Source organism: Palaemon carinicauda, unplaced genomic scaffold (assembly GCF_036898095.1).
Source record: "Palaemon carinicauda isolate YSFRI2023 unplaced genomic scaffold, ASM3689809v2 scaffold2, whole genome shotgun sequence".
NCBI classification, from domain to species: domain Eukaryota; kingdom Metazoa; phylum Arthropoda; class Malacostraca; order Decapoda; family Palaemonidae; genus Palaemon; species Palaemon carinicauda.
In genome coordinates this window covers 1,146,963-1,172,500 of record NW_027169589.1, presented here as the reverse complement: position 1 = coordinate 1,172,500, position 25,538 = coordinate 1,146,963, and the positions used below count along the sequence as shown (strand labels likewise).

The 25,538-nt window shown below is 43.9% G+C and overlaps 1 protein-coding gene across 3 annotated transcripts in view; it reads right to left on the bottom strand.

The window, feature by feature from the left end:
• The window catches only part of LOC137635933 (rac GTPase-activating protein 1-like), a 159,291-nt gene that overhangs the window by 105,363 nt on the left and 28,390 nt on the right, over positions 1–25,538 (bottom strand). For all 3 annotated transcript variants that reach the window (XR_011042822.1, XM_068368380.1, XM_068368381.1), the window contains exons 4-5: positions 18,833–19,010; positions 6,312–6,460 (exon numbers count right to left, since the gene is read on the bottom strand). Coding sequence is in view for 2 of the 3 variants with exons in the window: in XM_068368380.1 (XP_068224481.1) it covers positions 6,312–6,460; positions 18,833–19,010 (327 nt within the window). In the remaining variant the exon portion in view is untranslated. The remainder of the gene's footprint in view (positions 1–6,311; positions 6,461–18,832; positions 19,011–25,538) is intronic.

The following is a 25,538-nucleotide window of genomic DNA, read 5'->3' as shown; positions in this document are numbered from 1 at the left end:
ACACACCCTTCCAAATTCTATCACTAATCGGCCAAGCTCCTCTTCCGCGTCTGCCAGTTTTAATCCTCGTCCAAGCACTCGAGCATTCACCTCTCCAACCACTCCATCAACATATAAGTTAAACAACCATGGTGACATCACACATCCCTGTCTCAGTCCCACTCTCACTGGAAACCAATCGCTCACCTCATTTCCTATCCTAACACATGCTTTACCACCTTTGTAGAAACTTTTCACTGCTTGCAACAACCTTCCACCAACTCCATATAACCTCATCACATTCCACATTGCTTCCCTATCAACTCTATCATACGCTTTCTCCAGATCCATAAACGCAACATACACCTCCTTACCTTTTACTAAATATTTCTCACATATCTGCCTAACTGTAAAAATCTGATTCATGCAACCCCTACCTCTTCTAAAACCACCCTGTATTTCTAAGATTGCATTCTCGGTTTTATCCTTAATCTTATTAATCAGTACTCTACCATACACTTTTCCAACTACACTCAACAAACTAATACCCCTTGAATTAAAACTCATGCACATCTCCCTTACCCTTGTATAGTGGTACAATACATGCACAAACCCAATCTACTTTCTTAGGAGTTACCTGTAATCTCCTCTTTACCGACCAGTTTTGTGTAGGATACCCTAAAACCCGTTTTCTATGAAGGCCTACCTCGGGCATTAAAGAATGTGCCCCGAGGGTAGGCTTTGCGCTAGGTCGAGGTCCGCTTGGGTCGTCAACGCCAGTAAGTTCTATTGATGCAGCACAATACTCGCAAGGGCAGAGAGGCACTCGGGGAAGGAAGGGAGGGCCATTACCCGAAAGTAGTTCTCGGTAAGTATGTTAGGAAAAATAAAAATTACTTAAAATATTTGATTTGTTCCAACACGAATACTTACCTCGAACTACTTTCTTAGGAGACTTACACTTTAGGAGGCGGGAGTGCTTTTCTGACCTACAGACCCAGTAAGCGGAAGCCAAGAGGCCTAGGTATAACGGTACATACTAGAAAAACGGACGATAGGGTAACTACACAAAGAGCTCACGTTAGTGTCTAAGTACTCACCCTTTGAAAAACTTCTTCTGATGTTGCATCCAGTAACGTAGTTGCAGAGAACGTGTTATCCAATGGTACAAGAGGGTTATCTCCGATGAGGATAGGAAAAAACTGGGAATAGTATGAAAGGAAACGAACCTGTGTCTCCCGGTTTGCTATCCGCGATTTAGCCTGGGGCTTTTACCGTTAAATCACTTGGAGAGCGGAGATGACTGTCCCAATGGAGAACCCGTTAAGGACTTCCTCGAGTAGTCCTTGAGGTAATGGGCAGTAAAAGTTGACTGGTTAGACCAGGTACCTGCCCGAAGGATCTGACCCACTGCCATGTTTTTCTCAAAGGCTAAGGACGTGCTCAGACCCCTGATGTCACGGGGTTTGGGGACGCCTGGCACGGCCAGATCTTCTTCCTTGTAGGCCCTGGCAATAACTTGTCTCAACCATAAGGAAATGGTGTTCTTGGATACTTGTTTCTTAGTAACACCCGTGGAGATGAAGAGGCTCTTGATGCCTGGCCGGAGATGAGCCGTTCTTTCAAGGTATTTTCTAATGGCACGGACCGGGCACAATTTTAAATCCTCAACACTACCCGTCTTAGGGATGGCTGGTATGGAGAAACCTTTGAATTTAGGATCCCAGACAGCTGGGTTCTGGGTCTTCGCCACAAAAGAAGGAACGAACTTGAAAGATATTTCTTTCCACCCCCTCGAATGAGAGACGTCATAAGACAGCCCATGGATCTCACCTACTCTCTTAGCGGAAGCCAAGGCTAGCAAGAAGACTGTCTTGAGAGTGAGATCCCTGTCTACGATATCTTTCAAAGGTTCGAAGGGGGGGCCACTTAACATCTTCAGGACCCTAGCTAAGTCCCACTGAGGCAGCCTAACTGCTTGTGGGGGGCAGGACTGCTCGAAGCTCTTGACAAGCATCGAGATGTGCCTAGAGGAACCCAGGTCGATGCCCTTCAGGAGGAAGACTTGGCCCAAGGTGGCCCGTACCCCTTTTATGGCTGGGATTAACATTCCCATTTTGTCTCTGAGATATACCAGAAACTCCGCTATGTCTGGGACCGAGGCTTTGAGGGGTTTAATGTGCCTCGAAGTGCACCACTTCGTGAAGGAGGCCCACTTATCTTGGTAGACCGCAGCCGAAGACCTTCTCAGGTATAGCGACATCCTCTTAGCAGTAGCTGATGAATATCCTTCCTTCTTCAGGAGTCGCTCGATAGTCTCCAGGCGTGAAGACGCAGAGACTGTGGGTTGTCGTGATATCTGAGAAAATGTGGTTGGTGTAGAAGGTCTGACCTGTCGGGGAGTGGCCACGGAGGTTGACTCGCCAGGTCTTTTAGGTCTGCGAACCACTCTCTCTCCGGCCACCAGGGCGCTACCAAAGTCATCCTTAAGTTTCGGGCCGTCCTTACTCTGTTGAGTACTTGCCTTATCAACGTGAAGGGGGGAAAAGCGTACACGTCTAGGTTATCCCACCTGTGCTGAAAGGCATCCTCCAAGGCTGCCTTCGGGTCTGGTACAGGAGGTGCTGAGGTCCAGGAGGAAGAAGGAGCTTCTCTCTTCGTCATGCTAGGAGAGGCCTGAGACGTCGCGGCACTGTCTGAGACTGACCTCTTGTAGGGCGGTCTCCATGTAGGCGTAGGCCTGGGGGTGCTTAATTCTTTTCTTTTAGACACCTTCTCCACAATGGTTTCTAAGTCCTTTAAGGGGAACAAGGAGTCACCCCACAAAGGAAGGCTCCTCATGGCCCGCGCCTCCCTGTCTGGGACCTTTCGGGACACCTTTGCCAGGATGATGTCTCTCTTGCGGAGTACCCAATTCACTCTCTGGGCGAGAGATTGGTACGTCAGGAACTTAAGCGTCTTGCCCCCGGAGGTGATAAGTTCCCTCAGGAGGCTTTGCTGTTCCGGATCTGTAGGATCAAACGTAGCTTGCACCCCTACTAAGGTGCACCAGGTCCCTCGACATTTCCTCCATCATCGCAGCCTTCGATGGAGAAAAACAAACTGGGGCTGAAGAGGCTCTGTCCTCCGAGACACCCTGGCCCAGGATGTCAAGAGAAGGTTCTACTTTGCAGGCTCCTGGCCACCGTCCTTCTGGCACATAGACCTTGCCCTGCGTTTTGAGCCCCTGGAGTAACTTAGAAGAACTCTGAGTCTTGGGGGCTTCGGCATTACTTGCCACCACTCTATCCATGTGTTCCTGTCCTAGGACGAGATCCCGGGCTAAAGGAAGAGCCAGGGAGGTCTTAGGCTGGGTAGGGGCCTGCATCAACCGGATAAGGCTGGACCTCCAATAGTCCTCGTCGGTATCTGCCGGTTCTTCTATTTTGTGATGCCTCCTGATAAGGCCAATCACTCTTCTATAGGCCGAGTCCTCCGTCGGGGAACCCTCTCTACCGTCGGCCGAAGCCTCGGCTTGAGCCCGGGGAGCCGGGTCACCGGGCACTCCCACCGGGCGCCTTGTTCTTGACACAACAGGCACTCCCCTGCCGAGGTACTGGTCCTCCCCGGCGGAGGCTTCCGCACCAGGGGCGGGGGTTAGGACAGGCATCACCGACCCCGCGAGGACTAGTGTCCGCTCATGTTCCCTGGGGGACGAGGACACGGATCCCGTGGGCTGACCCGACAGCGGAAACCATTCCTTTCGGTCCGAGGGCCGCACCAGCTGGGCTGGTTCGGCCAGGCTGCCCGTAAGGAAGCGCGGTTCCCCCCACTGGGCGGGGTGAACCGGAGGCTTCGCGGTCTTATGCCTACCTGCAGAGGCCTTCTCGCGAATCTCCCTGCGAGGGTCATAACCGTGCTTGGAGGACGGTCTCCTTGGCGAGAAATCCTTGGACCGCCAGTCCGGGGAACACTGTATCTCCGCCTTACGGGGTACGAAAACCCAATCACCATCGAGTGACCTACTCCTCCTGTATTTTCTTCGTGGAGAACGGGAGCGCCTCCTGCTGTATCTGGAATGCGATCTTGAGCGGGAACGCCTGCTCCTGGACCGCTCCCTCCGACGTCGATGTTTCCTCCCGGCTTCTTCACCCGACGAGAAAGACTCCTCTGAAGAGCCCGACGTCACTGTACTTACTGTACGGCGGGCGGGAGCGGGGACCGCGGGGGTCTTCGCGACTTGTTGCGTACCCGAGGTAGAGGGTTGCAGGAATTCTTCAGGAACTTCCGTGAGAGGGGTTGGGAACGAGGTTTGGCGCCCAACACAAGGGAACCAGGAATCCAGGCCCTCTTCCATTCGCATAGGGGACCTACCCGGTGTCTTAGGAAGCTTCCACCCAAAGGCATCACTCCCTGCGGAACCTAACTTACCCTGGTTGTCGCCGCCTGCCGAAGAACCTGAAATACAGGCCCACGAAGGGGGCGAAGACACAGAAACAACGTTGCTACCCCACAAGGGGTTATCGGAGGAAACGTGCCCCCCAAGCACAAGGGCCGAGTCTCCAGAGCACCCTGACACAGCACTACCGGGCTCCTCACTAGCCCGAGAAAGCCCCGCAATCCCCACTTCACATTCACCAGATTCCTGGGGAAGAACGCTCGGTTCTTTCCCCACGATGGACTTACCTCGGCCCCTACTCTGGGTAAGGGAAGGCGAGACAGAAGCCCCGTCGGACCGTTCACTGGGCGACGGTAGCGGCGAAAAAACACTAGCTTTCCTGGGTGAACGTTTCGACGATTTTCTCTTCTTCGTGCCGTAACGCACCCACTGAATATCACTCCAACCAACACACTCGGGGCACGTATCCGAAGACGAACAAACTTTGCCCCTACAGGAAGAGCAAAGGGAGTGAGGGTCCACTTCAGGTTTGGAGAGGAACGCTCCACACGATTTACCGGCTCTAGGCCCAGGACAACGGCGGATTTGCTCCATAACGCACAAACACAAGCCACAGGAACGCAGGGAATCAAGGAATACACTGGGGAAGCACAGGGGCGGGAAGTGAACACACAGGAACACAAGGGATAAGTACAGGTTACCACGCGGTAAACACGTGGGACACACGCAGCGCACACAAAGGGCCGAGAGAGAACGTCGCGACGTGGTGACACATATCGACCAGAGAACTTACTGGCGTTGACGACCCAAGCGGACCTCGACCTAGCGCAAAGCCTACCCTCGGGGCACATTCTCTAATGCCCGAGGTAGGCCTTCATAGAAAACGGGTTTTAGGGTATCCTACACAAAACTCTGGTCGGTAGAGAGGAGATTACAGGTAACTCCTAAGAAAGTAGTTCGAGGTAAGTATTCGTGTTGGAACAAACACGCATTAAACAATCTCACCAACCATTCAAATACAGTCACACCCCCTTCCTTCAACATCTCAGCTCTCACACCATCCATACCAGATGCGTTTCCTACTTTCGTTTTTATCTAGTGCTCTCCTCACTTCCTCTCTTGTAATCTCTCTCTCATTCTCATCTCCCATCACTGGCACCTCAACACCTGCAACAGCAATTATATCTGCCTCCCTATTATCCTCAACATTCAGTAAACTTTCAAAATACTCCGCCCACCTTTTCCTTGCCTCCTCTCCTTTTAACAACCTTCCATTTCCATCTTTCACTCTCTCTTCAATTCTTGAACCAGCCTTCCTTACTCTCTTCACTTCTTTCCAAAACTTCTTCTTATTCTCTTCATATGACTGACCCAATCCCTGACCCCACCTCCAGTCAGCAGCCCTCTTTGTCTCACTTACTTTGCGCTTTACTTCCACATTTTTCTCTCTATATCTTTCATACTTCTCTACACTATTACTCTGCAGCCATTCTTCAAAAGCCCTTTTTTTTCTCTTCCACTTTTACCTTCACTCCTTCATTCCACCATTCACTGCCCTTCCTTTTACTAACTTCCACTCCTCCTCTAAATTACCATTTTCTCTTACTTTCACTTTCTTGATATTTACTTTTTACCCCCAGGTTTTATTAGCTCTTCAACCCTCACTAGCTCCCTTTTACATCCACCTACTCTATTCCCCCACTCTTTGGCTACAACTAATTTTCCTTCCAGCAAAGGAAGGATGAGGAATGAAAAATAACAAAGCTTCAGTATTGATGACCAAAGCTTGCAAAACAAACTGGGTAAAAAACCTACTCTCCAGAAAAAAAAAACCGGTATATAATAAAATCATTTTTTTGTCTATTGAATGAACACTAGTTATGGGATCATATCAAATCCAAAGGTACACTCTTATCAGTAGCTAATAATTGATTACTGTATTCGAAACTCTTACCTCATCACTCCTTCTACTACGGCGTTTCCGACCGGAATCATCGAGGCGTTCAGGAGAAGATTTTCTTTTGAACGAACGTCCGGATCGTGTTCGAGATTCTTCCAGATCATCTTCAGTAATATCAATATCTGATATGCTCAAGACAGACTCTGAAAATACCAAACACTTTACTTATTAATATAAAAGCACAATATAGTTATTACCTGATTTACATCAATTCTACATACATAAATTCAAATTTATGTTGCCCACCCTTAAGTAATAAATATTGTAGAAAAATAAAATAATGATGTAGTTCAGGTACTTCACATGTTAACTTATTAATATTGGCATTTAGTTTTCATAAAAATATAGCATGTTATAAATAAACTTTAAACGATAAAAATCCAACCTACTACAAAAATCCCTTTTTGTCAGGTTTCTTGATACCAATTAACATCATAGGAAGGGGTATTACTGTACAGTTAAAAACATCACAATCGAACTCAACTTTCAACAAAAAAAACATGAGGCAAAAAGAACTTTACCCCTTTGAGAGCCGTGAGACGTACTTTTCAACTGGTGAATAAATGAATAATAATTATCATAACATGAATGGTCATTGAAGCCAATAGGAGAACAATATGAATAATAAGTTAGTTTAAATAAATTAATAATAAATAACTTATTTACAAATTATTCTAGATTTTATATACCTTTTAAAAACGAATAAGAAGCCCTACTTCCAATATGAGTTTACAAATGTCACTGGCATCATCACAAGCTTTAGAGAGGATTCGTTCTTTAATATCCCCAATACCGAGACATCTAATCAGTAATTGCCAAATAATCCGGAAAACCAAGCAATCATAGCATATGAGTTGGCACCTTCCAGTCATCAAGAGCTTGTGTGTTAAACGATTGTCCCAAATTCTTTGGCGACAGAGGGCAGTTTCACATTTTCTAAGTAATTACCATATTTCTATGGAGGTATATTATTATTATTATTATTATTATTATTAGCCAAGCTACAACCCTAGTTGGAAAAGCAATATGCTATAAGCCCAAGGGCTCCAATAGGGAAAAATAGCCCAGTGAGGAAAGGAAATAAAGAAATAAATAAATGATGAGCACAAGTTAACAATAAATCATTCTAAAACAGTAACAACGTCAAAAACAGATGTCATATATAAACTATAAAAAGACTCATGTCAGCCTGGTCAACATAAAAATATTTGCTCCAACTTTGAACTTTTGAAGTTCTACCGATTCAACTACCTGATTTGGAAGATCACTCCACAACCTGGTAACAACTGGAATACAACCTTCTAGAATAGTGTGTAGTATTGAGCCTCATGATGGAGAAGGCCTGGCTATGAGAATTAACTGCCTGCCCAGTATTACGAACAGGAAAGAATTGTCCATGGAGATCTGAATGTAAATGATGGTCAGAGTTATGAAAACTCTTATGCAACATGCATAATAAACTAATTGAACGACAATTTCCTTCATTTTATTCTATTCCATAGAATTCCAGTAATCTAACAAAATATCACTAAGAAATCTTTTGATATAAGGCAAAAAGTTAAAAAAGTTATTACAAAGATGTTATTAGTATTAAAAGGAGATTAATTGGACCAATAAGTAAAGCTCAACTCTTACTGAGCTGGATCAATTACCTTCAGGAAGAAAAATATTATTTATGTTAATATTAAATAGATGAATAAAATGACAAATTTGTAGATAATTTGTATTTTTCCTAACTATACAAACCCTAGCTATTTAATAGGGGTATTACTTTCGGCGTAGCTGAAATGACGAGCCATTAATTTCAAACGAGGGTTTACTACCCACATCGCTAGTTAGCGGGGGTAGGGGAGGGTAGCTTGCTAACCCCACCCCCCCTCTCACACACCTGTGCTTGAGCTCACTTTGCTTGGAGGTAAGACTTCAAGGGGGATAGGGCTGGCGGGCAAGTTTGGTTAAATAGCTAAGGTTTGTAGTTAGGAAAAATACAAATTATCTACAAATTTGTCATTTGTTCCGTAACTGGAATACAAACCACACTATTTAATAGGGGTGACTCACCCATTAGGAAGGGTGGAAAGTCCCAGCCAGTCTGGCTTTTGGCTTTGCCCGGGGACTCCTTATTTGAGTGTGTAAGCACCCAAGAAATAAGGAGTCCCTGCACCTCCCTAGAACCTTGCTACGCAAGGTCTGTGGCCTACGCAAGCTGTGTGTGAAGGTATGAAGAAGTGTGACTCGTCCTAGAAAGTTGTTCTGAAGTTCTTTAGATGGAAACTTGTAGACTAGGACTTTCCCAATACAACCTCGTCAGGGTATGGGGACGTAACAGTATTGATCTTAATACTAAGAACACAAGGGAGCATGGTTTACCTGCAGTGGTTTAAGGTCAGCTATGCAGAGAACCGAGGATGCTGCTTTCCCCAAGAGAGGGGATGATGAAGAAAAGAATAAGGGCCAGTCAAACCTTTTCATTCATGCAAACTAAAACCGGGTAACAATGCCCTCAACCTTCAGCTACTTATCCAATAAGGAGCTTGAGGTTTTAAACCAGCTGTTGTGCAGCCACCACAGGACCGATAGAGAATGTATCGAGTCTCCTATGGGTCACGTCTTGCAGGTAGAGGGATGTGAACGTTGTTTGCGGTTTCCATACCCCAGCTAGAAGAACCTGCGTCACTGAAAAATTTATTTTGAAGGCCAGGGACGTAGCTATGCCCCTGATATCATGTGCTCTGGGGCGACATGACGGAGGAGGGTCTGGATTCAGTGCCAGGTTAATGACCCTGCGAATCCATGCAGAGATGGTGTTCTTGGTGACCCTCCTCTTAGTCCTTCCTGTGCTGACAAATAGTGCTGGCACACGAGGATGGGCTGCAGCAGTTCTTTTGAGTTACAGCCTCAAGCTCCTTACTGGGCATAGTAAGAGATGGTCTGGGTCATCTGTTACAATACGAAGACTAGAAATCCGGAAGGAGTCGAATCGAGGATCCGCTACTCTTGGATTCTGAGTCTTAGCAATAAACTCAGGGACGAAGCTGAACGTTACCTTCCCCCATCCCCTTGAATGGGCAATGTCATACGAGAAACCATGAAGTTTACCGACTCGCTTGGCCGAGGCCAAAGCTAGCAGGAATACCGTCTTCCAGGTTAGGTGGTGATCTGATACCTGGCATAATGGTTCATTGGGAGGTCTCTTAGGGGACCTGAGAACTCGAACCACGTTCCATGGGGCAGGGTTCATAAGCACGTATGAGTAGAGAAAGTTCTAGCGATAAGGAAATGTCCATTCCTTTCAGCCTGAAGGCGAGACTTAAGGCTGAGCAATAGCCTTTCACTGCCGAGAATGAAAGGCACATTTCTTCACGCAAATAAACGAGGAACTCCGCTTTTGTTGAAATAGTGGCATCGAGTGGAGAGATACCCCCTCCACGACACCAACCACAGAAGACTTTCCACTTTGCCTGGTGGACTGCTGCTGAAGACTTTCGCATGTGTCCAGACATCCTGATCGCAACTTGTTGCGAAAATCCTCTCTCAGAGAGGAGATGCTGGATAGTCTCCAGGCGTGAAGCCGTAGTGAACCTATGGCTTTGTGGACGATGTTGGCATGTGGTTGTTTGAGTAGATTGTGTCGTGGAGGGAGTTCTCTTGGTGGCTCTGTTAGGAGTTGCAGAAGGTCCGGGAACCATTCTGCGTGATGCCATAGCAGAGCTATGAGGGTCATTGAAAGATTGACCGATGTTCTGGTCTTGTTGAGTACCCTCCTCACCAGACAGCCCGGGGCTAAAGGCGTAAATGTCAATGTTGTCCCATCGTTGTTGGAAAGCATCTTGCCAGAGAGCCTTGGGGTCTGGGACTGGGGAACAGTACAGCGGGAGCCTAAAGTTCAGGGCTGTTGCGAACAGGTCCACACTCGGAGAACCCCACAAATTCAGGATTTTGTTGGCTACTAGATGATCCAAAGACCACTCGGTACTCACTATCTGAGACGCTCTGCTCAGGTTGTCGGCGTGCACATTCCTTTTGCCCGGAATGAAGCATGCCGATAGTGGTATCGAGTGGATTTCGGCCCATCTCTTATCTCTACTGCTAGATGGGATAGTTGCTACGAAATAGTACCTCCTTGTTTATGTAGGCCACTACTGTGGTGTTGTCACCCATCACCACCACAGAGTGACTTGCCAGGTACTGTTGGAACTGTTGAAGGGCCAGAAAAACGGCCTTCATCTCTAGGAGATTTATGTGGAGGTACTTTTCTGACTCTGACCAGAGGCCTGAGGTCGTGTGGTGCAGCACGTGGGCCCCCCATCCTTTTTTTTGAAGAGTCCGAAAACAGCATCAAATCCGGGGGAAGGACGAGAAGATCCACTCCTTTTCGTAGGTTCTCGTCTGCCTCCCACCACTGGAGATCCGTCAGTTCTGCAGGTCCCATGGGGATCTGGATGTCCGGGGAGTCGTACGCTTGATTCCACCGGGACTTGGGTCACCACTGGAGGGAACTAGACAGGCCAGCGATGAAAGGTGACCAAGGAGACGTAACCACGATTGGGCTGCAAGTTCTTCTCGTCTGAGAAAAGGTCTTGCGACCTTCCTCAGTCTTGCTATCTTGTCTGATGGGAAGGGTTTGTGGAGAGTGGTGTCTATAATCATGCCTAGGTATACCAGTCTTTGAGTGGGAAGCAGTGAAGACATCTCGAGATTTACCATGATCCCCACATCTTGACAGTCTCAGAAGTTTGTCTCGGTGTTGAAGAAGGGTTGACACCGAGTCTGCTAAGATTAACCAGTCGTCCAGATAACGGAGGAAACGGACGCCGATCCTGTGTGCCCAAGATGATACTAGGGTGAACACTCTGGTGAAGACTTGTGGTGCTGTGTAGAGACTGAAGCATAGCCCCTTGAACTGGTACTTTCTGTTGTCTAGGCTGAATCTTAAGTACTTCCTTGAAGACGGATGGACTGGGATCTGGAAGTACGCGTCCTTTAGGTCCAGTGTGCACATGAAGTCTTGCGGTCTTACTGCTAGTCTGACCGTGTCCGCCGTCTTCATGCTGAATGGAGTTTGTTTGACAAACTAGTTCAGAGCTGAGAGGTCGATGACTGGTCTCCAGCCTCCAGACGCCTTTACAAGAAAGTGTCGACGGAAGAAGCCTGGAGATCCGTCGAGGACCTCTTGGAGAGCGCACTTCTTCAACAGGGTCTGGACTTCTGCCCGAAGGGCTTGCCCCCTTGCCGATCCCATGGCAAGGGAGTTCAATGACACTGGATTCGTCGTCTGGGGAGGTAGAGATGTTATGAACGGGACGCGATATCCTAGACTGATCATGGAGATTGTCCAGGAATTGGCCCCGAGTTGCTTCCACCTGTTTGAACAACTTTGTAGGCATCCCCCCACTGGTGGACATGCAGGGGGACTGCCTATCCTAGCGTTTGCGGCCTCGGCTGCTCCCTCTAGGATTCTTGCCTCCCCTGGAAGACATTTTGCCTTTCCTTTCTTTGACAGGAATGGGCTTAGACACCAAGGTCTTCGCTGCTGTTGTCATCTTGAGTGGTCTTGACTGGACGGGACTGCTGTGGTGCTAGAGGCTTATCGGGCATGGATGTTAAATCCCTATGAAGGAGGGAGTCTTGATGAGACTTCCTCCATCTCTCAGCGGCCTGTTCCACATCCTTAGGCTCGAACAAGACGGATCCTCTAGGGAGGAATGTCTGAGCCTATTGATCTCGGTGCTAGGAACCTTTTGATGTAATCTCTCAGCTACTGCATCCCGACGTTTCAGGATGGTATTTGCCCACAAGTTCGAGACTTGATGGGCCAGAAACTCGATCATGCGAGTACCCGAGAGATGGAAGGTTTCCACAGCTTTCCTGGTACGTTCTTTGGAGAAGTCCTCAGAACGTATCAGGATACCCAAGGTCCCCAACTAGATATCGAGCCACAAAGTGGCTTGCATAGCACACTTCGCAACTTTCTCCTGGTTGAAGATCTCGGCTGCTGAGAACAAGACCTGCCGGTTGGAGTCTCTCTCAAGAGGGACTCCCTGGTTAGCTATTCCAGCGAGTGGTGAAGAGGAAGAGCTAAACAAGGCTCCTCCAAGATCTCAAAGTACCTCCTCTGCTGTACGCGAGGAGGTGGGAGGAGCTTGTTGGTGGTACCGGAACGGTTGGAGGAGGACATCTCGGAGAGCTGTTATGAGATCTTGTCCCTGGTACTCTTAACCCCTTAGAGACCAGGGCAGTGCAGTTTTGGAGGGTTTCTGAGTACCAAAGACACGGTCCAAGACCGTGTCCTTGCCCTCTCGAGGAGGGATCTCTGGGTCGGAAAACCCGTTGAGAGCCCTCATTAGAGTCAGAACTTGCCAAAATGCATGTTTCGACTCTTGCTGGTCTCCTCCTGGTGTAGGACTTGCAGCAAAGTCTCCTTCTATCCCCAAAGGCTCTTATTGGGGAGAGTCGCGGACATTCCCTGAGTGGCTAGCTGGCTCCATCCTAGTCCTAGTAGAGGACTTCGGCAATGTTTTGGAGTCCTTAGATTCCTTCCTGGGAAGGATGTAGGACTCCAACATTGACGAGGGTGGCATGTTCCTTTCAATCCCCGACTGAGTAGACCCTTCGGCGTGAGGAGAGGTTTCCCCCATTGGTGCGATGGGGGAAAGTCTGTCTTCGCGTGATTCCCTTGGGGACCGGAAATCTTCGTCCGAAAGGGAAGGAGGCAGTCTGAGGAAAAGAAGGAACCTGCCTCGAAGGTCTGCGTGAAGTCAGTTTCGCCTTTGGGGAAGTGACCACGTCTGGAACTCCTCTTTTTCTCTTCAAAGGGGTAAAAGAAGCCATGGTTCTGTGTCCCAATTCAGAGAAGACAGGCTTGAAAGCCTACGTTACGGCTCTGATCAGTGCACCAAACCAAGGCTGTTGGCTGACAGACGCGTTGTCAGACATACCCCTTGAAGGGATAGTGATTGAAGGATCTCTGGGAGGAGACCCCATCATTGGTGGGTTCGCCTGTGGTGGCTTTGGGATCCTGGATCCCTCTGGATGTTTCCCTTCTCCCACAATGCGCAGTGGTATGCGCTTGCGGGGAAGGGAATGAGGCGATGGCGACCTTGCCGTGCGTAGTTCAGTAGTCTCGTGCGCGGGAGGATATTGACACTCGCGCGAAAGAGAAAATCAGGGCTCTCACGCGCGGGTGCGTGGGAGAGAGTTCGCGCACATCTATACCAGCCGTAGGGCGCGTGCGTGCAGGAGAAAGATCCCTAGCGTGCTGTGTGGGGCGCGAGAGAATGTTGGCACGCATCCTTGGGAGAGGATGGGCAAGCGAGCGTGTATCCTTGCGAACGCACGTAGGAGAAGGCTGGCGCGCAGGTGAGCGCTGGCATGATGGTACTGGTTGGCGCATGGGAGAAGCCAGCATTGCTGACTTCCCAGAAGTACTACTTTCAGTAGATCGTTGGCGTGCAGGTTTTTCCTGGCGTGTATGATGATGCGCAGCACGGCGCGCAAGAGGGTTGAATGTTGGGCGCGTATGCGCGCGGGCAGGAGACTGATGGCGCGCGGGAGAGCTCCATTGCGCATGAGGTTGACGCACAGCTAGGCGCAGAGGAGAATGTTGGCGCGTAAGCGCAGGGCACGCAGACAAGACCTGACGTGCAGGAGAACGCATATGCATATGAGGGCGCGCATAGCGCGTGATGGAGCTATGCTCCTGTTGGAGCGTATGCGCGTGTTGGCGCATACGCCCTTGATGCCCTGTGTTAGGGTTTAGTGATGGGGCCTGACAAGCTACTAAGGAGCGTTCGTCAGATCTCGTTGGCGCATAGCGCGTATGTGGTTAGCACGCAATAGCGTGCTTTGCTGGAGCCTTGTTAGGCCCATGTAGAAATGGGGACGGCAGGTCTGTCGGATGGAAGGTCGACGTGTCCTTTAAAAGGACGACCTTCCACCGAAGGAGATCGCGAACGATCTGCAGAAAGGTCCAGGACCAATGCAGAAGCAGTGATGGATGATTGGTCTCGAGGCTCCTCTGCGGTGGACTGCATCGAAGATGTTGAACCAAAGAGACGCCTCCTCACCGCAGGTGAAGGAAGGCCTCTAAGGCGAAGAGGAAGGCGAGCCTTCCGACGAATGCGCCCTCTGGGGGACGTTGGATCAGCAAGCTGACCTGCAGTCCTCCAAAGAGGTGTCTCTGTAAGTGAACTCCCCCAAGGGGAAGAAACACTACCAGGAGAGACTGATAATGGACTTAGTTTCTCCCTCATAGGTTGAACAGGAACGGGAGAAACTAAGCCGTCAGCTACCGTAGAGTTTGGAGAGGCAGAGGTGATGGGTGATACCGCAATGGATACCTCTGACACCACAACATTGACAAGAGACAGAGGATCAACCTCTGACAGTGACGACGATTGCTTAACAGCGGCACCCAATCGGATGTAGTTAAGCAAAACCTCCTTGGAGGGCGAACTCGTAAGCCCCAAGGAGGACCAAAGCTGAAAAAAGGAGATTAGTGACATATCCTCCCCCGGGGGGAGAGGTGGAGCTACTACGCTAGGGAAAGCAACGTCATTTCTCGAGTCCCGAGGTTGGTAAACAATACATCGGTCTACGAAGGGAAGCAACGTCATCTCTCGAGTCCCAAGGTTAGTAAACAATACATCGGTCTACGCTACCACTCAATGGTCTCTCAAAAGAGACCGACCGAGTGGGAGCTTCGGAGGAGGCTTGGGCAACGGAAGAAAAGGCCTTGGGTTTTTCTCCTTTCGAAGCAACCTTCAAAAGAGAAACATCCCGTTTGGACTTCTTCCGTCGTCGCGAAAACCTCTCCCACTGGGAAGTAGACCACTCCCTACACCTGTTGTTGCTGGCCCCTACAAGAAGGACAAAGGGCATGAGGATCAGTCTCGACCGCCGACATGAATGTTCCACAGGGGCGGTCAGGAAACCCAGGCCAGGTGCGGGTGATTGCAGAGGCAAACTTCACATATACAGAACTAGAAAAAGAAAAGACAAAAGCAATTAAATGGCTGCCAAATGACGGCAAGAATGAGAGCGGACATGTCCGACCACCATCCGAGCCGAGAGCAAAGTGGGCTCAAGCACAGGTGTGTGAGGGGTGGGGGGGGGTAGCAAGCTACCCTCCCCTACCCCTTCTAGTTAGCGGTGAGGGTAATAAACCCTTGTTAAAAATTAATGGCTCGTCATTTCAGCTATGCCGAAAGTAATACCCCTATTAAATAGTGTGGTTTGTATTCCAGTTACGGAACAATCATATATATACTTATATATATATATATATATATATATATATATATATATATATATATATATATATATATATATATATATATATATATATATATATAAATATATATATATAAACTAATTCAGCGTTATGAAGCTTCATCTGTGGTGGATAACGGGGGAGGGTGGGCTGTGGCACACTAGCAGTACCAGCCGAACTCGGTTGAGTTCTTTGTTAGGCTGGGAGTAACGTAGAGAGTAGAGGTCCCATTTTTTGTTTCATTTGTTTGATGTCGGCTACCCCCCAGAATTGGGGGAAGTGCCTTGGTATATGTGTGTATGATATATACTAATACTGTACAATATATATATATATATATATATATATATATATATATATATATATATATATATATATATATATATATATATAAATTTTTAACACAGAGCCATCTTGTTTAAGCAAAATCCACATCAGAGTACAGATTTGATGGTGGCCCACAAATTATGCTCCTGGGTTGTACCAGAAAGTTTCATTTGTGGTCAAATTGTACTTTTTTCAATTGAAGAATACTGTACTCTCTCTGACCAACAGCCCTAGTTGAGTAGTTATTTCAAGTTACATTTGATCTGTTGCCTATCCAAAAAGGATGACCACCTTGTTTTCCAAATAGGCATGTCTAAAATCATCAATGAACCAGGGATTGTTCTTCACTCGGTATTCTTAACACAGGAAAAGTGATACGTCTATCAATTATATTGGCCAGATTTTCATTCAACAAGCTCAGCTTCTTTATACAATTGTGACCAAACCAAATTCAAAAGATCCCTTAAAATGCCATTCCAGTGTGCTTTAGATAGCATTCTTCTGTTTGAGGATTGTATTATTATTATTATTATTATTATTATTAAATGCTAAGCTACAACCCTAGTTAGAAAAGCAGAATGCTATAAGCCCAGGGGCCCCAACAGGGAAAATAGCCCAGTGAGGAAAGGAAACATGGAAAAATAAAATATTTTATGAATAGTAACAATATCAAAATAAATATTTCCCATATAAACCATACAAACTTTAATAAAACAAGAGGAAGAGAAACTAGATAGAACAGTGTGCCTGATTGTACCCTCCGCCCCTAATAGCGTGGACACCACGCTCATGTTTCTCAATAATTTCATGCTTCACCTCCATCATCATCATGCATTTTTTCTTCTCACTGCCAACCTTACCACTCGCTTTCTTAAGACACACCAATTACTACAAAGAATGTTCACAAATGCAGTGAAAATCATGTAAATGCCACAAACACAACACGGGAGATGTACAGTATACAGAAGTCGACGACAACGTGAACTGAACAAGTGATGTGGGCTTAGTGCACTCCCAGGTGCTAGGCCATCTGTCGTTAGCATCCGTAAGCGTGCTCGTATCTCAGTACAATATTTTGCTCAGAGGTTGGCTCGTATCTCAGAATGCTCGCGTGTTGAAGCTCTAATATGTTAACCATTTTACTCCCAGGCTATTTGGAACTTTCCAACCCTTAACCCCCAGGGATTATTTTTTTTCAAGCACATTTTGCAGTATATTTTTCTAAAATTGCTCTAACAGCCTTAATGTTTGTCATAGAGAGGTCAGGTTGGTCTCAATATCTTGGAAAATGCCTGAAGTTTCTCAAAAAATTATCAAAATTATGAAAAAAAATATAAATAGCAGTTTTTGGCAAGGACGTACCGGTACGTCCATGGGAGTAAAGGGATGAGTTTTGTGAAACGTACCAGTACGTCCTTTGGGGGTAAAAGGTTTAAGGTATTACTGTACAATAACTTATAAAGTATATACCATATTTCCAGTCTCATAAGACGCACCTTTTTTCACAAAAAATGCCCCCCCCCAAAATCACCCTGCATCTTAACGCTAAAGAAAAAGTTGTGTAGGGGTTTGACACCCCTCAAATACCAAACTATTGACATACAAGCACTCAAACTCGCGAGATGGAATATAAACCTACAATTTTCATTCATATGTAATAAATTAATTTATTTTTTATATTGCACTTCATTTAATGAAGTACAGATGCAAATCATTTGTTTGTTTTGGTAATCAGCTGATGACTCGCTTACCCCCTCCCCCCCTCTACAAGAAAACATGCCAACTATTGGTCTCGTAGCAGACGACGCTATGACATATTAGTTGTTTATGCAGTTTATATCTATTTTCTCATATTTTGTTGACATTTTGTATGATAACTTTGTTGCCTGAGTTCCGAAATAATACAGACTGACAGTTGCTTAGTTGAGGGCAGTATTACCAAGTTAGCAGAAAGGTAAGTAGACCTAGGATCACATAAACAGTAGCTAAAGTATTCCACCTAAAAGAATTTCTACATTTCTTTAATCAATAATTACTTTTTGTGTTAAAATTCATAGGCTATATGAGGAATATTGGAAATATTACAAGAATTTTACCTCTACCAAAATTTTATGAGGAACCTTTGGCAACACTGCTTTCATGTAAACAACACTTGAAACACCGAACATTATGACTAAACGTTTAGTTGTGGTGGAAACTACGACTGTTTTAGTGGTTTCTTATATAAATATTTAATGAAATTGGGATCATCGGCATAAAGCTAATTAATATTAACGTAAACATTTCATAATACACCCAAAATAAGAAAAGTTACTGTGCCAGACAATAATCACGCTAGTTTCTGACTAGGGATTTCTGCCAAGAAGTTTTTAAAATCCTCAATTTTTTTTTCTAAAACTGCCTTGCTGATTTAAGGGTGCGTCTTACCACTTGTAGCGTCTTATGACACGGGAAATACGGTAATTCTTTAAAAAAAAAAAAAAAAAAAAAAGGTATTTTCTGATTTGGTATTTTGAAGAATAGGCTTTAAAGACATAAACCCTTTTACCCCCAGGCTCTTTGGAAATTTCCAACCCTTAACCCCCAAGGGGTTATTTTTTTCCCCAGCACATTTTGCAATATATTTTTTTTAAATTGCTCTAACAGCCTTAATTTTTGTCATAGAGAGGTCAGGTTGGTCTCAATCTCTTGGAAAATGCCTGAATTTAAAAAAAAAAAATTATCAAAAATATGAAAAAAAAATTTTTATAGCATTTTTTTGCAAGGACGTACCAGTACGTCCATGGGGGTAAAGGGATGGGTTTTGTGAAACGTACCAGTACGTCCTTTGGGGGTAAAAGGGTTAAATAAAAAAGCTTTTTAACTACACAGAATGTAAGACAAAAAAGTGTAAGAAAACTGATAAAAGTTACAATACCTAATGAATCATGATTCTCAGTAATGGTGGAGAGAGGAATGGCTGAACCGTCCCTCGTGCTGCGACGGTGGTTGGGACCGATGTGAGTAAAAGAATGTTGTAGCTGCTGTAACTTCTCCCGAGTTTCATTGACCTGGCCCTTGCCCAGAAGATCCATTACTAAACCAATTTGTCCAGCCTGAAAATGGTGAAGAAAAAATAATTGGAAAAATAAAAATAAAAACTATTAATAAGCTTAATGAAGTAATGTAGCATGCTGTTGAACAAATAAAAGAAAAAAAATATATATCCCTGCATAAATCCTCTATAAAATCACAAATATTTGCTTTCTTCTAATCACTAAAACATGAGACTTTTAATAGGAGTAAGACTTCGGTAAAGCTTAGAGGACATTAGGCTTTGAACAAGATAAATATAGCTGGCTGATGGGCGGTGGGTAGCCTCGGCCTACCCGACAAGCAGTACTGCACTATCTTCCCTTTAATCTTTGACCTAGGACTTGTAGGGTGGTTGTGGTGGGCAGTGTAACCTTATAGTCTAAGGTCTTCAAGGTTGGGAAGAACAAAACTTGGTTTAAAAGTAGTAATTTATTCCAATATTTAATAGGAACTGTCAACCTTCAATAGGATACTCATCCTTAGGAGGGTGAAAGTCTCTATAACCAAAAGGTTGGTTTACTGGCTCAGAAAGTGTCATGACTATTGTCAACCTCCTAACTACCCGAGCATGGAGATGTCGCAGGTGTTAGGCTACGTATCCAACAGAACCAGGTGGACGGTTGCTGAAGACTTAATGTCCTTCAGTACACGGGTACCTGAATGTAAGGGCATTATGCAAGAAATGGGTGTGTATACTTTCCATCAACCCTTCTCCTCAGGAGGATGGGGGATATACATCAATACAAATTCTACCGTAAAGAAAAGGAACTACGTTGAGCGTTTTACCTGCATCAATCGTCCAGTCCAGCTCCATAACAGTATGACTGCTATATCCCACGGGAGGGGAAGAGTAAAGAAAAAAAGCTAGTCATTCTTCTCTTCTATTCTTGGTCTTACTTTGCGTCCGCTATCTAAGATGAGATCCTCTTGTCCCTTGAGGGAGCTAGGTATGTTACACAACCAGTTGAGCAGCTACGACATATTCGAGGGTAAAATTATTCAGGGACTTGTGGAAATACTCTCATAGGTAGTGGGTGAGATAAGGAAACAGGAACCTTTTAGGGCTCTTTCACACTAGCCCACAAATCTATCCTGGACGGTGCCGGAGAGAGAAAAAGAATAAACCCTTTTCAAACCATACCATACATTTTGTCTACTGCCATATCTAATGATCAAACTTTCAACCATTGACATTGAGCTATAGAACAGTGAAGACATGGACAAATGAAGCCGTTCCAGTTTACTATGTCTTTATTAATTGGATTTAAATCAGTGTTGTCTAAAAAAATAATGCATGTAGCTTTGATATTACACCTAGTATTTGTATGACACTAGTAGGTCTAAGATTTGTGTATATTGTAAGTGATTCTAATGGTGATATCAATAATAGTAATGACAGAAATTTGATAAGCTTTTGTCTTGTATTTTTTCTCTAATGCTCGCTAAGTAACCAAACAAGGAAAATTTAAATTAGAAAAGGTTGTATTATAAAGGCAACCATTTCCTTAGGACTGAGAGATGTATGGTAAGTCAATCTGGACGTATGTCAACCTTAAAAAGTGAAGCTTCCATAGATTTATTATGCTACATCATGAATCGGCAATCATCCAAGTCATATTTCATCAATATATATATTCTCTCTCTCTCTCTCTGTGCGTGTTCCGATCATGGCAAAGATCAATGGGGTGTTGGCTCCAACTTTGCAAGGTGCCAGCCAACGAGGCCATGCAACACGTGAAACTGTACGGCACACCAGCGCTGCAGTGTGCCCTTGACGACAGATAGAGCACTGTAGCTTAGAATGCCTTTTCGACTAAGGAGGCACTGGATGCCGTTTCCAACCTCGATCTACGCGCAAAGAACCAAGCAGTGCAATGGGTAAGAGTTTTTAAATGTGGTACTGGGCCACAATGAGAATGAGAGAGCGATTTCTTTGTGTGTTGCTCTCAAAAGGCTAAAGATTCTTTGTGATGATTGATCCATTTACTGAGGATAAAATTACAGCTATATTTGAAATAAACCGGATTTTGATTCAACTGGTGTTTAACATAACCCTTTTACCCCCAGGCTCTTTGGAAATTTCCAACCCTTAACCCCCAAGGGGTTATTTTTTTCCCAGCACATTTTCCAGTATATATTTTTTAAATTGCTCTAACAGCATTAATTTTTGTCATAGAGAGGTCAGGTTGGTCTCATTCTCTTGGAAAATGCCTGATTTTTTTCAAAAAATTATCAAAAATATGAAAAAAAAAATTTTTATAACATTTTTTTGCAAGGACGTACCGTTACGTCCATGGGGGTAAAGGGATGGGTTTTGTGAAACGTACCAGTACGTCCTTTGGGGGTAAAAGGGTTAACTGTATCCAATAATAATGCATGTAAAATTCAAATTTTATTATTGTCTTTATAATTAAAAATATAGCAAATTATAATCGCATGCATTGTTTACTTTCAAATCAGCTGATCAACCCTGCGTAGTCCATCGTCAACCTATATTCACTTTCACGATAGTATCCCACTGATATGATCATTCACTTCCAAAGAATTACCTCACTGAAATAAGCTATCATGCCCATTAGTGTGATATCTCCTACATTTTATTATTGTCCATCACTTATTCAATTCAATTCAAATTCTTTATTTCAGCTGTAGAGCCATATACAATATATTACAATAAAATTAATAGTTATATGCAAATATATTAGGAATAAAACAAAAGGTCTAAATACAGAAAATATGTTTAGACCACTCTTTAAAAACTAATGATTTTTTAAAACTATCACTGTTAAAAATTGCACAAATTAAGTGGTTTTTGAACTTTGCTCTTTATAACAAGCTTACAATACATTTCCTCACTAATTCATCAAAAGTTGATATTCCTAAAGAAACAAAAAGTGTCCACTTACTCTCGAAAACCTTTCTATTCCCATCAGGTACCTAAAAGAGTCATTATAACATACCTGAATTTTTCGTAGGGTTTCCTTTTTACATTTCATTGCCAGAGGCATACAATACAGGGAAGTACAGAAAGATCTGAACAAATGCACTTTTGCTTCATCATTGCACATATGAAAGTTCCTTAGCAACATATTGCCCCTCAAGCATTGCCCTCGAAAGAGTAATGCAATATGGCCCTTGTCCTTTAGATTGTCATTAATATTCATGCCAAGATATTTACATGACTTAACGACTTCCAACCTGACGTCATTAATATAATGACGGTTCACTAAATGACATAAAATTCCAGGGCTTTATAACAAGAACTTTGGTCTTGTAAGGATTAACTTCAAGATAATGGTATTTCAAATATTCCATACTTTTATCTATGAGTATTTGCAATGCTTTAAAAGATGGGGCTGAAAGTACTGTATTATATCATCTGCATAAAAGATATGATTCACCTTAACCTCTCCCATTGTGCAACCACCTTCCTTGCTGAGGACCTTTGTACTTAAGTCATCCACATATACGGTAAACAGAAGTGCTGATAGAACACTACCCTGTCTAATACCACAACTGGGTTTAAAAGGAGAGGAAAGACTATTGCTCCACATTACTCCAAGTCCTGAGTTTTGTACTAGTACTGTAGCAGTGCTAGAATGTAAAATGGCACACGTCTTCTCTTTAAAATTTTAAATAATCTTTCATAACACACTCTATCAAAAGCCTTGGACATATCCATTGCGCATACAAAAACTGGAGTGTTTTTTTTTACCTATAAAACTGGCATGTTTGTTTAAAAAGAAAAAGGGCCATACCAGTGCTGTGTTTAGTTTTATAAGCAAATTGACTATCCAAAGTTGTTAACAAGTCTTTGCATCTTTGTAGGATGATGCATTTCAATAGCTTAGAAATAATAAAGGCAAGGGCTATTGAAGGATAGTTATTTTTATCGGAGAGAGACTTATGGTAATCCTTAGCTAAATTCAGAATTTTTGTTTCAGTCAGATTTTTTTATACGAAATGATGCCTGAACAAACAAGTGAACAAAAGTGACAGATGCATATACAGAATTGGATGGGCATATCGTAAGTGATTCCCTGTGATTCCATCCAGGCCCAGGGCACTATTTAACAAAAGGGATTTTAAAGCATCTTGAACTTCTTTAACGGAAACAATTGATATGGTGCTTTCTTCATCTTCATTTTCCATCGACAAAGACATTTGTGGATGGTTCGTACCTTCCATAATATAAGCATAATGATTCTTCCAACCTTCTGCTATGTTTGACTCTCCCATTATTCCATCATTACTAACCGGTAGTTTGATAGTTTTCTTCCTTATTTTGTTTATTGTTTTCCAAGGGTTTCTCCTGCTCATATCTCTAGCGATTTTTTCCTTTGTTGTTTTGTTTACCGTCTTCTTGCAGACTTTGAGTGCCTTTCTAAAATTTCGTTTAGACAGGACCATCTCATCGTATTACACACCCGATCTCGGCATTCCCATTTCCTTCCATAATAAAAACTTTTGTCTGGCTGTAACGTGGTGTAATTTGACGTTTTCATTCCAGCCTGGTATTCCATGACTTTTATGTATCTCCCCGGTATTTTTTGTACCCCCACTCTTAATCAATGCCTCAACAAGATCGACAGCAAATGTTTCAATTAGAAATACATGGTTTCTGTCTCTGCATCCCCTTGTTCTACAGACAATTGCCTCAACTGGAAGCTCTATTTCTTTTAGTGACTTCTCGCTTCGAACTTTAAATTCATCATTATTTCTAACCTCGTAAGTTATTCTGCGATTATTGGTCCCTGCTACTATGTATGCTGAAAAACCTTGTACACAAAGTTTAAAACCCAGAGGCTTGTGGTCTGAGCCTATCTCCTCGTAAAAAAAATTCAAAACATATTATATCCTTAATCCTTTTCCTTATTCCTTCCCAAACCCCTTTCGTACATTTAATTTGCTCTTCCACTTACATATCTACAACCTATCTTTCCAACTCTTTGATTCTCTCTATTTTTTTGCAATTTCATTCATCTTCTCTTTTCTAACATTCATTCATTACTTTCATCTTATTAATCATTCTAAACGCCTTTCTTAGCCCTCATTCCACATATTCCCATTCCTATTTTTCATTCCTTCTCGCATTTCCCAAATTCCTTGATTTCGCTAATTTATTTGAATTAGCGTTGATTTGGCGGAGGGGATGTGCAAGAAGGAACTTGGCTACCGCCTCCCCCCCGTCTTGTGTCTATGGCTTTGTCATATTGTTTCGTCCTTCTCTCTCCGTTTCCCTGGTGTTTTACGTAACTAGATATTTCTGAAACGACCCTTTTTTTCATATCTGAGAAAGTGATTGTAGCTTTCTAAAGGTCAATATGTTATTTATGCCTCAAACCATTGCTGTTTCTTGGGAGCTTCAATTTTATTATATCAATCTTTTCCAAAAAAAAATTTTAAAGGAGTGAACTAGTCTATCATTCATAATATGAGCAATTCCTGCATAATATAAAACTTAAATTTGCTTTTGTAATGCCAGAATTTTTACTCCCCCAACATAAAGGTTAAGATGGAATAAAAGGTTCCAGTTTGTAAACACTGGAGCTAAAGTGCCATCAACAGGATAGGAGGTTGCAGCCATAGCAGCAGATTCTAAATTACTTTCCTTTTCATTAGTAGCTGAGATCGTCAACAGTGTCACGGAGGGGGCTAGTCACTATACTGTATACAGGGGATTGTGGGTTATTGTTGAAATATTCATATACGGATTTATTTTTTGGTAGTATGGTTCGTTTTATTTGCTTGAAAATATTACAAAACTATCAGACAGTACATTTATATGATCAATTACATTTGAAAGGAAAGTTATATGTTCCATTATCAGCACTGAGAAAAAACTTATCAAATGGTACACACCATACCCTACCCCTAGGATATCACCTCATCAGATATATAGGTACAGATGTAAGGTAAACCCACCTGCTAGGAATGAGGACATAAAAACATAGAAACATCCTGCACCTGCAACAATGGGCTTTCAATAGAAGCCAAGAGTCCTACCTTAGGGACTTGATCCCCCCTGGATTCCAGTATTCCAACCCTTGAGAAAAGTTAAGCTAAAACAGTCCACACCATCTTTGGAATTGCTAAGGCTAGCTAATACTCTCATACATAGCTTTGAATACAAATGCATCCCAATCATGATTCCTTCTCTCATTTACCTAAGCAGTAAATATTAACGAAAAGGATAAATCCATAACATTTACAGAAAAATGAATAGGAATAAGGGATACAATATATTACTTATAGAGTTATAACAGAAAGACAAAAGAAAGTTTGTAAAATTGGGAAGGGGTTGGAGTAATTTTGAGAAGTAGGAATAGAATATAAAATCTAGAGTTGAGCTGGGGGAGAAGTTTCCTTAAGTTTGAGAGCCCTCTTGCCTGTCGCAAGGAGTCAACATGGAAACGATATTCCCCGTTGAAGTCGAGTGACTTCAGGACATTCATTCAGTGAGAGGGAGAGAGAGCTATATAGCTTCTTCAGCCTCAACTTTGGAGTTCCCGAAGTTGAGTGCCAAGAATCCTTAACAGCCCTTTTTT